The 15,992-nt window shown below is 55.9% G+C and overlaps 1 protein-coding gene across 1 annotated transcript; it reads right to left on the reverse strand.

The window, feature by feature from the left end:
- Positions 1-286: 286 nt before the first annotated feature.
- Positions 287-7,780, reverse strand: LOC311202245 (signaling lymphocytic activation molecule-like; the record flags this gene model as incomplete). The annotated part of the gene is made up of 7 exons (XM_084276793.1): positions 287-961; positions 1,089-1,256; positions 1,793-1,866; positions 2,506-2,619; positions 3,634-3,915; positions 4,526-4,852; positions 7,717-7,780. The coding sequence occupies 7 exons, from the start codon at positions 7,778-7,780 to the stop codon at positions 905-907; spliced, it is 1,086 nt and encodes a 361-aa protein (XP_084132919.1). The 3' UTR covers positions 287-904.
- Between the last annotated feature and the right edge of the window lie 8,212 nt (positions 7,781-15,992).

A 15,992-nucleotide genomic window follows, 5' to 3' on the forward strand; every position in this document is an offset into this window, starting at 1 on the left:
AGCAAAGCTTCCCAGAAAGGCTCCACTCCACATTTATTTTCCTTTCCCTTAGCAGCAGCGTTGTATATTATGGTATAAAATACCTTGGACTGTGAGGGAGGTTGATGGGGGAGGATTGGAAAGATTTGACAGCGTTGGTCCATGCTCCCAGCAGCCTCCAGCATCCCCCAGCATCCCCAGGCTGGGTATACCTGCAGTGATACTGGGAGCTGCTGGGGGCAGGGAGTGTCTCCCCCTACTCAGCCAGAAATTCAGCCTTGAATTGTCTGTCTGGAAGATCCTCCCCTGTTCCTGGAGTCATCAGGGATGAAGGATGAGGATGAAAAAGTGCAGTGCTCAATCCCCTGGGTGCAGGGGGTCAGGCTGGGTGCTGGGCAGGGCTCAGCCCCAAGGGGGTTGGAAAACTTTCTTCTCCCTCTTTCTGGGCTAAAAATACCAGGAGTTTTGTAAACAGATGCAGAGGGGTGGGGAACTTAAAGACAAGGAATGACTTTGGGCAGGGATGTGGGTTGGGTGTCAACTCACATCAACAGCGTGGCTGCCGCGAGCTGGGGGCTCCCTCTAGTGAAGCAGGATGAAGGTGCTGAGTCTCTCCCCTTTGCTGGTGCCTGGTTTGGGGAGGGGGTTATACCCAGAGCCCCTCCATCCTCTCCTGGTACTGGCTGCCCTTTGCCACAGCCCAGGGAGGTTTCTCCCCTTGCTTCAGCCCTGCTCTTTGCTCCACCATCCCTCCCCTCCACGGCCATCGCTGCAGCCCCAGCAGTAGTGGGTGGGGAGGGGGCTGCACACACCAGAGGATTTCACCCCAACGCCCCAGGGATGAGCAGGGGTCTCCTCCAGCTGGGATCGTGGGTGCTGGTGCCCAGTGAGCAGAGGCAGAGGCTGGGCTGCTGCCCAGAGGTACTCAGGCCAGGGGCATCATCACGCTGGCGTACACCGTCGTGAGCTCCTTGTCGGGGGTCTGCAGCAAAGAACAGGGAAGCAAAGGGGTCAGTGAGGTGCTTCAGGTGGTGGGGGGGGGCTCTGGGTTGCCCCATGGTGATGCCCAGCCTGGGCAAGGAGAGGGAGGAGGGAGCAGCCACCCTTACCTGTGGGAGGGGTGGGTGGCCATGCACGGCAGGCGGCTCCGCTGAGGGGCTGCCTGGGGCATGGGGGGGTCTGCTGGGGGCCAGGGCTGTGTCCAAGGGCAGGCCTGTGGCTGCTGCATAGATGGTGGTGCAGGAGGGGGGCTCGGTGGTGGGGGGCCCTTTCTGCTTCTGCATGGAGCCAAGGATGAGCAGCAGCAGGCAGCCCCTCCCTCCCTGCCCCCCTCTGCCCGACGTGGACCCCCCATTCCCTCCCCAGTTTGTGCCGAGCAGGACTCAGGGAGAGGAGAAAAACCCACATCATCCTCTGTCCCCAAAGCCACCCTGGGACACTGGGGACTGGGCACACCACAGCACCCAGCGACTCCCAAATCTAGGGTGGCCAAGCTGACCCCCGGCATGGCAGGGACAAGCAGCCCCCAGGAACCTACAGCCACCCCAAGTCCTCCCCCAGCCACAACATCACCCTCTCCCACACCAGTCCCGGGGCTGCTTTGGCACCCAGCACCCATCACTGAGGCTCCCACAGACCCTCTGCCCCCAGCAACGGCTCTGGGTGCTGCTGCTGCCTTCACTGCTGCCCAAAGCCAAGCTGCTGCCACCCAAGACACCCCCCCCAACCCCCCAAAAATCCCTGGCAGGGTGGTGCCCGTGGTCCCTGCCAGCTGCAGCTGAGGCTGGCTGAGGTCTGGCAGCTCGTGGCTCACCTGCACCCACTGCACTTGGGAGTAGATGGTGTGCACCGCGCTGTCCTCGGCGAGCGGCGAGCGCTCCTGCCCAGCTGGGGGGGGGATAAACAACTCACCAAACTGCCAAGGGGAGCAAGGACCTGGGTTGGGGGGGACCCCAGTGCTCCACAAGCTACATCCTGCTCCTAGGGACCCCTCCCCAGCACGGCCACCCACCTGCATCCCCATCACTGCAGCTGCCTGGATGTGCTCAGAGGATTTCTGGTGACCAGGGGTCAGCTTTGTGATTTGGCTGCTATACAGGGAATGGGAATTTGGGGGGGCTGAGGTGCTGGGAGGGATGAGGGAATGGGAATTTGGGGGGGGGTGAGGCCCTGGGAGGGTTGATGCTCCTTCTACTTTCATCTGAGTTCATTGAGTTCCTGGTCTCAGGAGGCCATCACGCAGCCGGGGCGTCAGAGATCACGTGTGGACACACTTCTCCTTTCTCCTCTTTGTTCTCCCCTCAAGAAGCTGCCTGACTTCCTGCTTCAATTTCTGCTTCAAGAGAAACCCCACCCCACCCCTTCCTGACAGCCAGGGCACTCCCCAGACAAGGTGTCCCATGGGGGCATCAGCTCCTTGAGCTGTTCTCTGGAGCTGGCTGGGGGCAGCTTCTCCCCCCACACCCCCCAACCCCTCCTCAAGGTTCAGCCCACCCACAGCCCACCAGCCTCTCCAGAGGAACTCACCGATGATGGGCACTGCCAAGTGGAAGGTCACAAAGCCCCCGGTGAGCATCATCACGGCGACGATGGGTACCACCACCGCCAGCACGAGATGCTCTGTCCTCAGCCCGGTGCTGCCTGGGATGGAGAGGAGCAGAGAGGGGATGGGATCAGCCACCAGCCCCAGCACCCAGCACCCAGGGTCACCCAGAGCTGAGCAGAGAAGGCTGCTGAAATACTTCATCGTCTTGTTAACTAGTTTTGGGCTGGTACAGGAAATCAGGCAGGAAATCCTTCAGCTCTCTGATCACCTTCAGAATGCAACAGGCAGCAAAAAAAAAACCAAACCAACCCTCCTGATGCCAGATAAAGCCCTTAAAAAACGTCTTTCTGGTGGCTTTTTGGCAGCTGGGGTGGAAGGAGCCCCTTTGTACCCACCCTCACATCGCAGGTGTGGGAGAAGAAGGGCTGGGGATAGAGCTCTGCAGCTCCAGGCACCGACCAGGCTCACTCTGTGGGGAGGCATCAGGGGTGGCCCCACTCCTGGACCACTAACGGTGACACCACGAGTGGTTTCTGGAGCAAAGGGGTAAGAAACCAGCCCCAAAACCTCCTGCATCCTCTCATTTCAGCATCTTATTCATGAGTCCCAAGCATTTTTCTCCCCCATGGGCATATCTTTTCTCAGCACAGGTCACTGTGAGAGCCCCAGAAGAGATGTGAGTTCACTTCTGGGTCCCCTGGGGAAGGGGCAGCCACCACACCACCCACCCCCATCAAAAACCCCCCACGTCACGAGGAAGTGCTAGAAAATCCCAGTGAGAGAGAGAGAAAGAGCATGACTCTTGCCCCAAGAGCCTCTGAAGGGGAAGTTGTCCTCCCCAAGGCATCCAGCAGACCAGCCTCATGTATTTAAAATATCCCTTGGGTGCTGATGCACATCAAATGCCATGGCTGGGTTGACCCTGGGACCCACAGCTCTGTGGCCAGAGCTTACTGGAAGGACTGGGCAACCCTGAGCAAGTGACACAGAGGCTGATTTTCTTGCAAATAGCTGCCTAGAGCAGCATGAAAAAGTCCATCCCCCCCTCCCCAAAGCAAGACCAGGGCTGGGAGTGCTGGAAGGAGCTGGGTCACACACTGGGAACTCACCCCCTTGCTCGTAGCTGCAGTCAGAGAAATCAAAGGCGACGACCTGGCTGCTGATGGGGTTGCTGGCCACGCAGGCACAGGCCATGCTGGTGTTCTGCAGGGAGTAGGAGAGGTGCAGGAGGCTGCCATTGTGGGAGCAGAGCCCCGAGGTGCTGGTGTCCTCACTGCCCCAGCTGTAGGTGACATTGTCCCCTCGCTTTGCTGTGCAGTTGAGGGTGATGGTGCAGCTGCTGTTGACCAGCACCCGGTTGAGGATCTGGATGTTGGGATCAGACACTGGTTCTGGAGAGGAAAGGGGAGGGGAGGAAAGGTTTGTGGCTGGGGAGGGATGCAGGCATGGCCTGTGCAATCCTGCTGACCTCTCCTAAATCCCAGGGAGATGGAAAGGAACCACTCTAGCCCCCAGACCCACCACAGACAGTGTTAGAGGGGGGCATGATCTGCATGCACCCAAAGCTTTCTGGGGGTACCCAGATGGGGCTGCAAGTGGGTCCTGGACTGCAAGAGGATCCTGGACTGCAAGAGGATCCTGGGCTCCAAGAGGACCCTGGACTGCAAGAGGATCCTGGGCTCCAGGAGGACCCAGGACTGCAAGAGGATTCTGGGATCCAGGAGGATCCTGATCTTCAAGAGGATCCTGGGCTCCAGGAGGACCCTGGACTGCAAGAGGATCCTGAGCTCCAAGAGGATCCTGAGCTGCAAGAGGATCCTGGGCTCCAAAAGGATCCTGGGCTGCAAGAGGATCCTGGACTCACTGCAGCACCTTGACATCAGGGTGGGCATCTCCCAACCCTTTCTTTGACCACCACCCACCTCCCAAACCTGCCCCCCAGCACCGCCAGCTGCTGGGAGCATCCACAGCACAGTCCTCCCGAAGCAGCGTGTGTCTCACCGTACACCTCCAGCTGTAGCTGCCAGACCCTCTCCTCCGACCCCTGGTTGACTATGTACTCGTAGAGCTGCCTGTCCTGCCGGCTGGTGTTCAGGATCTCCAGGGAGAAGTCTGAGGTGTGGAAGCGAGTTTGGCCCTGCACGTAGCTGGTGTAGTTGCCACCTACGTACTTGAGCAGGACCAGCTTGCTCCCCGGGTCCTCCGTGTAGCGCTTCCACACAGCCTCCCCGAAGCGCTTGGTGAGGTTCTGGAGGTCCTCAGGGACCCTCAGGATTGTGGCCTTCCCCAGGGTGCCCAGTACCATCTGCCTCGCCCCGTGGCTCGTGCCTGGGAGGAGAATGGAGAGAGAGGAGGGCTGAGGTAGGCTGGGTGACAGGGTGAGGGGCTCGGAGAGACCATCCCCACCCATCCCGGCTCTGCTGGAGGAGGGAGGATGCCTGTGGAGCTGTGGTGGTGGGTGATGGTGTTGGATCCAGCCTGGTGATTTGCAGATTGGGGATGGTTTAGGTGGTATCAGATAAATGTGTTAAAAATCGAACAGATTATATAACCATCTTCTCGAGCTCTGGGTTACCCACCACATCCTGCACGAGCTAAGTGGGAACATGACTCACACTGAATGCTGGGTCTGGGTGCGAGCTCTGCCCCACACTCATCCCACAGGATCATCCCCACAACCAAAGGAGCCACCCCCAAATCCTCAGTCCCAAAGGATGTGGGTGGAGTGCTTGGAGCTTGAAGCATTGCCTTCCTCTGGTCCTCCTCCCCACCCTCATCTTCCCAGAGTGAGAGACTCTTCATCTGCTGGGGGTGTTCAAGGCCAGGTTGGATGGGGCCCTGGGCAACCTTATGTAGCTCCAGGCCTGGAGGTTGGTGGCCCTGCCTGTGGCAGGGGGTTGGAGCTCTGGGACCCTTGGGGTCCCTCCCAACCCAGACCAGGCTGTGAGCCTATGATCAGCCTCAGCATTCCCACATGTCGGGCACCGCTGTGCATGATGGGAGAATCCCTCACCCCGTGGAGTGGGACAAAGTGCTTCCCATCCCAGTCTGGTGAGAGGTTGGGATGCAGTCTGGTGAAGGATGCTGGGAGCAGCAGGACAAGCCCAGAGAAGTCCCAGTGACACCAGGGCAGAGGGAAGTGATGTTCAATGGTCCTTGGCATGGGGTGCACGTCATGGCATCCACCTTTCTCCAGCACCTCAGCTTCAGAAACCCCTGGTGGGATTTTTCTTGTAGAAGTTACAGGAGATGCAACTCCAGGAGATGAGCTTGGGCATAGACCCAGGTTGTTCTCATTGAGGTGGTCCCAGCTGTGATTCTTGGTTTCCACGGAAAAGATGCTCATAAGATGCCATCTCCAAGCATCAAATCTGCATCCCAAAGCATCTTGACCACCTGGATTTCCTGGAGAGCACGCAGAAGGACCTTCTTCCCCAAGCCCTTTCTCACCTTTGGCTGTGAGGCAGCGATTCATATCTGCCCACACTCCCCAGGCAAAGCTTGTTTCTGCTGCTGCCAGCATGGAGGGGACCTCACCTCATACCTCCCTCCCCATTTCCTACTGCCTTCTTTCTCCCCAGATGAGGCTTCACCCCCAAAGGGAGAGGAAAAGAGGGGCGAGGTACCATGGAAGAGCAGGTCTGCGGATGCCCAGATAAAACCAGTACCCACCTCTCCTGGGGCACACATGGTTCCAGTAAAAACCACAGAGCAAATGCTCTCCCAAAGCGAGTGCCACCGCTTCATTTCTTCTTCCCCTCTGTGGCATGAAGCACGGGAGGTTCTGAGCAGGTTCTGAGCTGTCCCTGTGGACAACATCTCCCCAGCAGCAGAGCAGCTGTGTGGTCATGGCTGTGATCCCTCAGAAACCCTGTGGTCTGCATGACCTGGTGCCTCCTGCATGGTTGATTTCTGCTGATGCTCTTACAGCACGCGCAGGCGGATGCTGTTTCTCAGCAGCCCCTGTTTCTGACACGCAGCGGTTGAGGCTCCTTTATTAATTGCCAAATGGAAAAGCCCTTTTTACATCATGTTAGGGAAAAAAAAACCAACCTCTCTCTGCCCTGGTGAGGAGCATCTCCTTTGAGGGGGGAGGGAATAAAAACCTCCCAGCTGGAACGATGCTGCAGGAGGAGGGATGGGAAAAGTTCTGAAGCCATCCGGACCGATGCCTGGGGTGGAGGAGGGTGAGTGGTCTGTGCTGGGATGGTGTTAGGTCTGAAGGAGCAGGTATTGGGTTTGAGGGACTTTCAGTGTGCTGGCTAGGCAGAAAATCCCGGGGGGATTTTCAGAGCAGGTATTCTAGTAACAGTGAGGCAGTAGAGCCAAGGAGAAACCCCGGCTCGGATGAGATCTGTGGCTGAGATGTTCGTTGTACACAGGGGCAGTGGCAGAGGGGTTACAGGGACACACTGTGTCCCCAGGGAAGGGGAACCAGCACCAGGCTGACACAAGGAAAAGGGTCAGGATTAGGCAGAGCTGCCTTTGCTCTGCTCAGCTCAGGGACCCTGATTCACCTGCAGCTCAGCGCCACCGAAACCAATTTTGCAGCATCAGCATCCCGTAACTACCGCTGGGCTGGGAGGAAAGGACCCAGGACCCCTGGGGTTGGGGGTGTCCAGGGGGCCCTCGCTCCCTGATGAACTGGTCTGGGGGAGATTTCAACACAGCCAGGACACCACTGTCCCAGGGATGCCACCCACAGCTGGCCAGGGCTGTCCGGGCACCCAGAAAACCAGCATTACCCCACTGCCAGGGTACCACCTCCCAGCCCACTGGTGCCTCTTGATCAGAGACACCCAGTATCACCCAGCACAAGACAATCCACCTTCACCTCAAGTACCCCGATTCACATCTGGTACAGAACGACTTGCTCAGTGCTATTAACACCCCATTAAAACACACAGCACAGCGCTCGGCTGTTGCAGCTACACTTTCCCCATCACCATCTTCCCCCCCATTCATCATCTTTTATTCCCCTGCTCCTTCATCCTGACAAGCAGAGGCACATTAGGGATGCACCACACACCCAGCCCGGAGTTCCGAGCCGTTTATCCTCTATATATGAATATTTATACTCAATCTGCCCAGCCAGCCAGCAAAAACATTTCTAAAGGTCTTAACATCCAACAAAAATCCCCCAAAACAACCCAAACTGAGTATTTCCTGGAGAGAGAGGAAAGGATACATACCCCACACACGGCTGAGAGAGATGAGCAGCCAGAGGCACACGCTGCACCCCATCCCTTGGTTCATGGAGCCTCTGCTGACGTGGAGTTAATATCTGCTGCTGAGCTCATTATAAGCACAGGTATACTCAAATGAGAGACGCTGCCCCAGGCCATGCGTTTCCTGTTTTTGTCTCTTATTTTTTTTTTGCTTTCCTCTTCTTGAGTGGAAATTATTCAAAGTGCTGAGCTGTGCTGCTCAATGCTCCAGTGGAGACAGCCCCAGACCTGCAGAAGGAAGCCGAGCATCGATTTATAGCCGGTACCCAGAGCTGCATCATTCTGACATGAGTTCTTTAGCCCGACCCTAAAAGAAGAGGAAACAACCAACAAGCAAATCATTTCACATGCAGTAATAGTTTCCCGGGGGCTGTACAGAGCTGTCAAAACTCTGATACCACAGGAGGAGCAGAGGGAGGCGGCAGCATCCCGGCGTGGCAGCATCCCAACCGCTGCTGCTCCATCCCAGGGCTGTGGGGATGGAGGTTGGCACGATGCTTGGCCAGAGAGCACATCCACGAAGCCCACTGGTGCAGAAGAGCCTCAAATATTTTGGGATTAACACATACCCCTTGCTTTGGACTGCATGGGATCTACAGAGAGGATGGTTGTTGAAACTCCCTGAGGAAAAGCCCGCTCCTTGTTCTCAAGGACTCCCACCAACGTCATCCCCAAAGCAGGTGGCTGGGGACAAGGGACTGTCCCATCAGGGCTGGGGATGGAGAGGGGAACCAGGGATGGGGAGCCCAGGGAAAACACCACTCACTTGTTCCACTGCTGGAGAGGGGTGAGAAGAACGTGCTTGTTTGTGTGTTTCTAGTGGAATGAATTATTCACCTCGGCCCGTGCAGCTTTACTATGGATGAAGAGTTTTTTCCTATTTACTTTCTTCATGTTTTTATTGGGTATTTTTTCCTGTTTTTCAGAGAGCAGAGGCAGGAGTTCCTCCACCCTTCCGAACCAGCCTTGAACACCACGAGGAGCTAAAGGGTGAACTCAGCACCCCATCGCTTCTCAGTGGAGCCAAATGCTGAGACCTCCCCGAGTCTCCTTGCCAGGGAATTATTTCTAGTGAGAAACAGCATCAAGCCACACTACAGCAGCCCAGCTTCCTGCTAAGCTCCCTCCTGCTCAGAAAGCCTCTGCCTGAGGAAAAAAAACCAAACAACAAGAAAAAAACCCACCCCAAAAACATGCTATTTCCCAGTAGCTTACAGTTCACAGAGGGGAAGAGAATGAGTAAGAGCAGGACTCAGCTCCTTCTCTCATCGCACTTACACAAGGACTCAGCTGAAACAGGGTGATGCTCCTACCACAGGTCACCAGCTCCTGGACCAGCTGTTTTTCCAGATGATGGAGGGACAAAGACATCACCTTGGGGTGTTTTTACTGAGCAGCAAGATACCCAGGCACAAATCCCACCCGAAGAGGTCAGGAAGGAGGTCTCCAGTGGATGGGCTCCACCAACAGCCAGTTGGGCTGTAGGAACGTGCCCAGACTGTCATGACTTCCCAAATAAATTATGGGATTTGGTGAAGATGCTGCTATCTCAGTGGTGATCCTGGATTTTTTCACAGGCAGAAGAGCCCCTTCTCCTTGTGCAGGCACACTGCCATTGGGTGGGGGTCTTTGGGGGTCTCCTGGAGGAAGGCTCGTAGTCTCCCTCGCAGTGTGCTCTTCACCTTTGGATTGGAATGCTGAGCTGTCTGGGCTCCAAACCCCAGAGGTCTGGCTCCTGGATGTGCCATCCAACAGCCCCACCCCAATGGGCCCATAACCCCCCACCCAGAGCTGGCTCCTCCCGTGGGGCACAGCTGTGGAAGGGGCCTGTCCCCAGCAAGACTCTTGGGGGCAAATGCAGCTTCCTCCATCGTGTCCCCACACCCCGAGGACCCACTGCAGCCAACCCCAGCCCAGCAGAGAACGGCAAATCAGACACCTCAAGCCAAGGGGGTTAAGGTTTAATGACAGATCAGGGTTTAATGACAATTCTGAAGACAAGACTGTTGTTTCCCTGCTGAAATTCCTCTTGCAGTGAACTTCAGCCTCTGGTGCCACCTCACCTCTGCTCCCTCCAGTCACAATGGTGCTCTGGAGGTTGGCCAGACCCAATTCTACCCATCCTTGTGTCACTAGTTATGAGCCAAACACGGTCACTCCTGTCATGCACGACTCCCCAGTGCCATAAAGGGCATCACAGACAGCAAACCCTGTCTGAGGAGGATCCAGGTCAACAGGAAGCCCCAGGAAGGGCACAGATTCAGTTGCCCTGCAGACCTCCGGGTCAAGGACAGGAGACTTTCCAAGCACCCAACTGTTATTAAAGCACTAGAGATTGGTTGGGTTCTTGAAACACCAGTGCAAAGGATTTCACCCCCTTTAGTGCAAATCTAGAGAAGATGACCCCTGAGTAAAACAAAGGGGAGAAGGTGAGGAGGGAAACTGAGGCAGCAGCAGAGCAGCCAGAGGTGGGATGCAGGTGGCCGAGGATGTGACAGGCTGGGAGCTGGTGCGACAGACACCAGTTGTGACGGTTCCCTCCAGCAACCACATCCTTCAGCATCCAGTTGAGTTGGGAGCCTCAGCCAGGTGCTGAGTCCATGGTGCAGAGGGGGTGAGGGTGTCAGTGGTCACAATCACACAGAACATATCTACACAAAGCAGGTAAGCAGGCACTAGTTTATTGCAGCACTGGGGAACATGGGGGATGGCTCCACCAAAGACACGGTCACACACAGCTACAAAGCACAACATATTTATACCATTTTTAGTGGAGGGGACCTCTTCTTCTTCTGTAACAATCATTACCTAACTATGCTGATTGTTTTAAATATCAAGAGGGGAGGGTATTGATTAGCTTATTTATGTTATCTCCTGGAAATCTCCTCTGTGCACGTGTAGTTCCATTGAGCAGGATTCCTCTGGTGGTCCTCGATAGTCTTCCTCACGGTGTCTGCGAGTGAACCCCATTCTTGTGCAGGTTCATTTCATCTCCACCTGATCTTTCACAGCAACAGCCAGTTTCTCTGGTACCTATTGCTTTGAAGACGAGGAGCACAACAGCAGTTGTCACCATCATCTTCTCTCTGTGTCCACACCAACAGAAGAGATGTCACCCAGGCAAGGGAAACACCAAGGATCACCCAGGGCCAGCAGCCCCCACTGGCAGCCTCCACGGATCCCAAAGTGGGGCTGGGGATGCTCTGCAGGAACGGGGCTGGCAGAGTAGCAGTGACATGGGAAGATACCTCCATGGCTTCTCTTTTGTACAGCTGCTCTTCCTGAAACCAGGTGTCTGCCCCGATGTGCGTGACTTACAACACCTCTGATATCACCACTACCGCCCCGATGTGCGTGACATACAACACTTCTGATATCACCACCGCTGCAATAAATAAAGGGCATTCCCGGGGTCACAACTGCCCTTCAGAGCTTCCCTGACATCCCACAGGGTCCCACCAGCAATCCCAGCTCTGCATCCCTACCAAGCTCTGGCCGCCGGACATGCCATCAAACAGCCCCTGACGAGGACCGTGCCAGCAGGTTTCACCGCTATTTTCTCTCTGTCATGACAGGCTCAGAGCCCTCAGAGGGTTATTCATCAGGTGTGTTTATTGCAGCGCGGGGTGCAAAGGTGGTGGGTCTCCAAGGTGAACTTGCACACAAAGCAAGTGTCCTTTTACTGCACAAAAGTATGTTTATTGATTAAGAGGGTTGGGTTATTACACCAGGTAGGGGGATACGTGCGGTTATGATGATTATTTCTCTGAAGCCATTAGCAGAGAGCCCCTCCTCCTTGCTCAGGCACGCCACCATTGGGTGGGGGTCTTTGGGGGTCTCCTGGAGGAAGGCTCGTAGTCTCCCTCACAGTGTGCTCTTCACCTTTGGATTGGAATGCTGAGCTGTCTGGGCTCCAAACCCCAGAGCTGGTTCTAACTAAATCCTTACTTCACAAAGACAATTGAGTCTCTTCTGCTGCGTGCAGGTTCCAGTTACACACTGCGCTACAGCTCAGGGCTGCCTCCTTATCTTGTCTGGAGTTTAGTTCCAGGCCCCAATATTTGCTGAGGTTCACTGGATTACAGTAACAGGAATTAAATATTGATCCTCTGGATCACTGTCCACACCCAGAGATGTCACCCAGGCGAGGGTGACACCAAGGGCCTCCCAGAGCCAGCAGGCCCCACCAGCAGCACCCCCTGATCACAAAGCGGGGCTGGGGATGCTCTGCAGGCAAGGGGCTGGTGGGGTGGCAGTGACGCGACAAGATCTCCCCACGGCTTCTCTTGAACTGCTGGTCCTCCAGAAACAATGCACCTGCCCAAACCTGCCTGATGCACAACACCCCTGAGCCTCCCACTTCCCCCATCAGGATCAGCCCACCATCCTGAGGAGAGCCAGGGCCACACCTCCCCCTCAGAGCTGCCGTGACACCCCCACAGGGTCCCACCAGCAAACCCAGGCCTGTGTCCTCGCCGAGGCCTGGCTCCCAGACATGCCGTGCAGGCCCCACCCCAGTGGGCCCATAACCCCCCACCCAGAGCTGGCTCCTCCCGTGGGGCACAGCTGTGGAAGGGGCCTGTCCCCAGCAAGACTCTTGGGGGGAAATGCAGCTTCCTCCATCGTGTCCCCACACCCCGAGGACCCACTGCAGCCAACCCCAGCCCAGCAGAGAACGGCAAATCAGACACCTCAAGCCAAGGGGGTTAAGGTTTAATGACAGATCAGGGTTTAATGACAGTTCTGAAGACAAGGCTGTTGTTTCCCTGCTGAAATTCCTCTTGCAGTGAACTTCAGCCTCTGGTGCCACCTCACCTCTGCTCCCTCCAGTCACAATGATGCTCCGGAGGTTGACCAGACACAATTCTACCCATCCTTGTCTCACTAGTTATGAGCCAAACATGGTCACTCCTGTCATGCACGACTCCCCAGTGCCATAAAGGGCATCACAGACAGCAAACCCTGTCTGAGGAGGATCCAGGTCAACAGGAAGCCCCAGGAAGGGCACAGATTCAGTTGCCCTGCAGACCTCCGAGTCAAGGACAGGAGACTTTCCAAGCACCCAACTGTTATTAAAGCACTAGAGATTGGTTGGGTTCTTGAAACACCAGTGCAAAGGATTTCATCCCCCTTTAGTGCAAATCCAGAGAAGGTGACCCCTGAGTAAAACAAAGGGGAGAAGGTGAGGAGGGAAACTGAGGCAGCAGCAGAGCAGCCAGAGGTGAGATGCAGGTGGCCGAGCATGAGACCGGCTGGGAGCTGGTGTGACAGACACCAGTTGTGACAGTTCCCTCCAGCAACCACATCCTTCAGCATCCAGTTGAGTTGGGAGCCTCTTCCAGGTGCTGAGTCCATGGTGCAGAGGGGGGTGAGGGTGTCAGTGGTCACAATCACACAGAACATATCCACACAAAGCAGATAATCAGGCACTAGTTCATTGCAGCACTGGGGAACACAGGAGATCGATCGCTCCCTCCAAAGATTTGTTCACCCAAAGGTAAAAAAGCACAAGAATTTATACCATTTTTAGCAAACTCATTGAGTAAAACGCTCACTTCTCAGCCTGGCCTTTGCAATGACTGGCTTTTGGTAGCTTCATTTATCTATACTCTTGTTTTATAAAAATCATTGCTTAACTATGCTGATTGACTCCCCAGTAGAAAGGCCTCACACTGGAGACGTTCGAGGAGAACTGTCTCCCATGGGTGGGACCCCAGGGTCAGCAGGGGAAGGGGGTGAGGAATAACCCCCCCCAAAGCTAAAGGGAAGAACACCTCATGAGGAACTGACTGAAATCCCCATTCCCCCAGGCCCTGACCCTCCCCATGGCACAAAGAGGGGAAGAAGGGAGCAAAATACTGACTAAAGTGAAGGGAGGGATGGGGGGAAGGTGCTTTAAGATCTGGTCCCACTTCTCATACCCAGCTCTGGTGTCACTGGGGGTGCAGGGCAGGGCCATCAACTAGAGAGTTTTCTCTCCTTTATTTCTTGTTGAGTCTGTTCTGCCTGTGATGCTGATGGTGGAATGATCTCTCCCTGACCTTATCTCCATTCCTGAGCCTCTCAGTATCTATTTTGTCCCCTGTCCAGCTGAAAAGGGCAGTGACAGAGTAGCTCTGGTGGCATTTGGCCTCCAGTCAGGCCTAAACCACCTGTTACTTGACTGTTAGAGATTGTTTGGGTTCTTGAAACACCAGTGCAAAGGATTTCATCCCCCTTTAGTGCAAATTCAGAGAAGGTGACGCCTGAGTGAAAAAACAGGGAAAAGGTGAGGAGGGAAACTGAGGCAGCAGCAGAGCAGCCAGAGGTGGGATGCTGATGGCTGAGGATGAGACCAGCTGGGTGCTGGTGTGACACCGGTTGTGACAGTTCCCTCAAGCAACCACATCCTTCAGCATCCAGATGATTTGGGAGCCTCATCCAGGTGCTGAGTCCATGGTGCAGGGGGTGAGATACAACCAGAAGTGTCAGCTGCAGAGCATCTTTAGGCCAGAGTGAGGAGGAGGAGGAAGACGAGTCCCAGGGCTACCATCATGCTGGTCGTGGTGTAGGATGCAGGAGCGGAGGACGCATCTGCAGGCAGAAGAAGACCAAGGGTGAGGGGAGGGCTGTGGGCTGCACAGCCCTGGCAGGAGTCACCCCCCAGACACCCTCCCCAGGTGGGCTCCTGACACCCACCTGCCTACACTGCAAGGGGATAGGAACCAACCACTCCCCACCCATGGTCACCCCAAGCCTTGCAGGGACCCGCAGCCCTCAGGGTATTGACTGCTGCTCTGGGATCCCTCCAGGGCCAAGGCCCCCCCACAGCCCACCCCTCCTGTCCTCCCAGCTCACCAGACACAGTCAGTTGGATGGTTTCAGCGAGCTTACAGCTGCTCTCCTTATTCACGTATATCTGGTAGTTGCCGCTGTCGCTTTTCTTCAGGGAGGAGATTTTCAGAGTATTGTTGTTTAAGAGCTCCAGACGGCCTCTGTAGGTGTCACTGGGGAACCTGATAGTCTTATTCTTCTCCCTGATAGCAATCCTCAAAGAGTCATTGTAAATCCAGTAAACTTCTCTGTAGGCACTGCACTCAATTGGGATGGGAATGAGATAGGCGACCCCACCAACAGTCTCAACCACTGCCCGTGATGGTCGGTGTGCTTGGGCTGCTGAGAAGGAGGAAGTGGGCGTTGTTTGCACATCTGGGCTCAGCACTCCCCTCACCCCCTTCTGGGGACCCCAATTCCTCCCAGACCGATGGAAATCGCAGCCACCCACTGACTCACTAGTTCCCAACGCCGCTGCACTCGCTTGGCCCCAGCGCCACGTCCCAGGGACAAGCGGGATTTCTGCCTCCCCACCCTGTGCCCTGGGCTGCCCAGATTCCCCAGCGAAGGGGCTCTTTCTCCTTCACTTGCATTTTTGGGCTTGTGTCACCCTCCAGACTCCCCAGGAGCAGCCCCTTTCCCCCAGTTCAGTGGTGATGATGCCGGGCGCTCCCACAGGGAGGGAGAGGGTGGGTGACATCTTGTGACACAGCATCGGGAGGAGAAAATCATGGGGGAGAGAGCAGTGACATGGGCACATCCCCAAGGTTCCCCATGGTCCCCAGCACCCTCACCCCAAGGGAACGTGCCGCCCTACCTTGCGCGATGAAGACAAAGAGCACAATGGCAGTTGTCACCATCATCTTCTCTCTGTGTCCACACCCACAGAAGATGTCACCCAGGCAAGGGCGTCACCAAGGACCACCCAGGGCCAGCAGCCTCCACTGGAAGCCCCCACGGATCCCAAAGTGGGGCTGGGGATGCTCTGCAGGAACGGGGCTGGCAGAGTAGCAGTGACATGGGAAGATACCTCCACAGCTTCTCTTTTGTACAGCTGCTCTTCCTGAAACCAGGTGTCTGCCCCGATGTGCGTGACTTACAACACCTCTGATATCACCACTACCGCCCCGATGTGCGTGACATACAACACTTCTGATATCACCACCGCTGCAATAAATAAAGGGCATTCCCGGGGTCACAACTGCCCTTCAGAGCTTCCCTGACATCCCACAGGGTCCCACCAGCAATCCCAGCTCTGCATCCCTACCAAGCTCTGGCCGCCGGACATGCCATCAAACAGCCCCTGACGAGGACCGTGCCAGCAGGTTTCACCGCTATTTTCTCTCTGTCATGACAGGCTCAGAGCCCTCAGAGGGTTATTCATCAGGTGTGTTTATTGCAGCGCGGGGTGCAAAGGTGGTGGGTCT

The sequence above is a fragment of the Gallinula chloropus genome (assembly GCF_964237585.1).
Source record: "Gallinula chloropus genome assembly, chromosome: 29".
NCBI lineage: Eukaryota > Metazoa > Chordata > Aves > Gruiformes > Rallidae > Gallinula > Gallinula chloropus.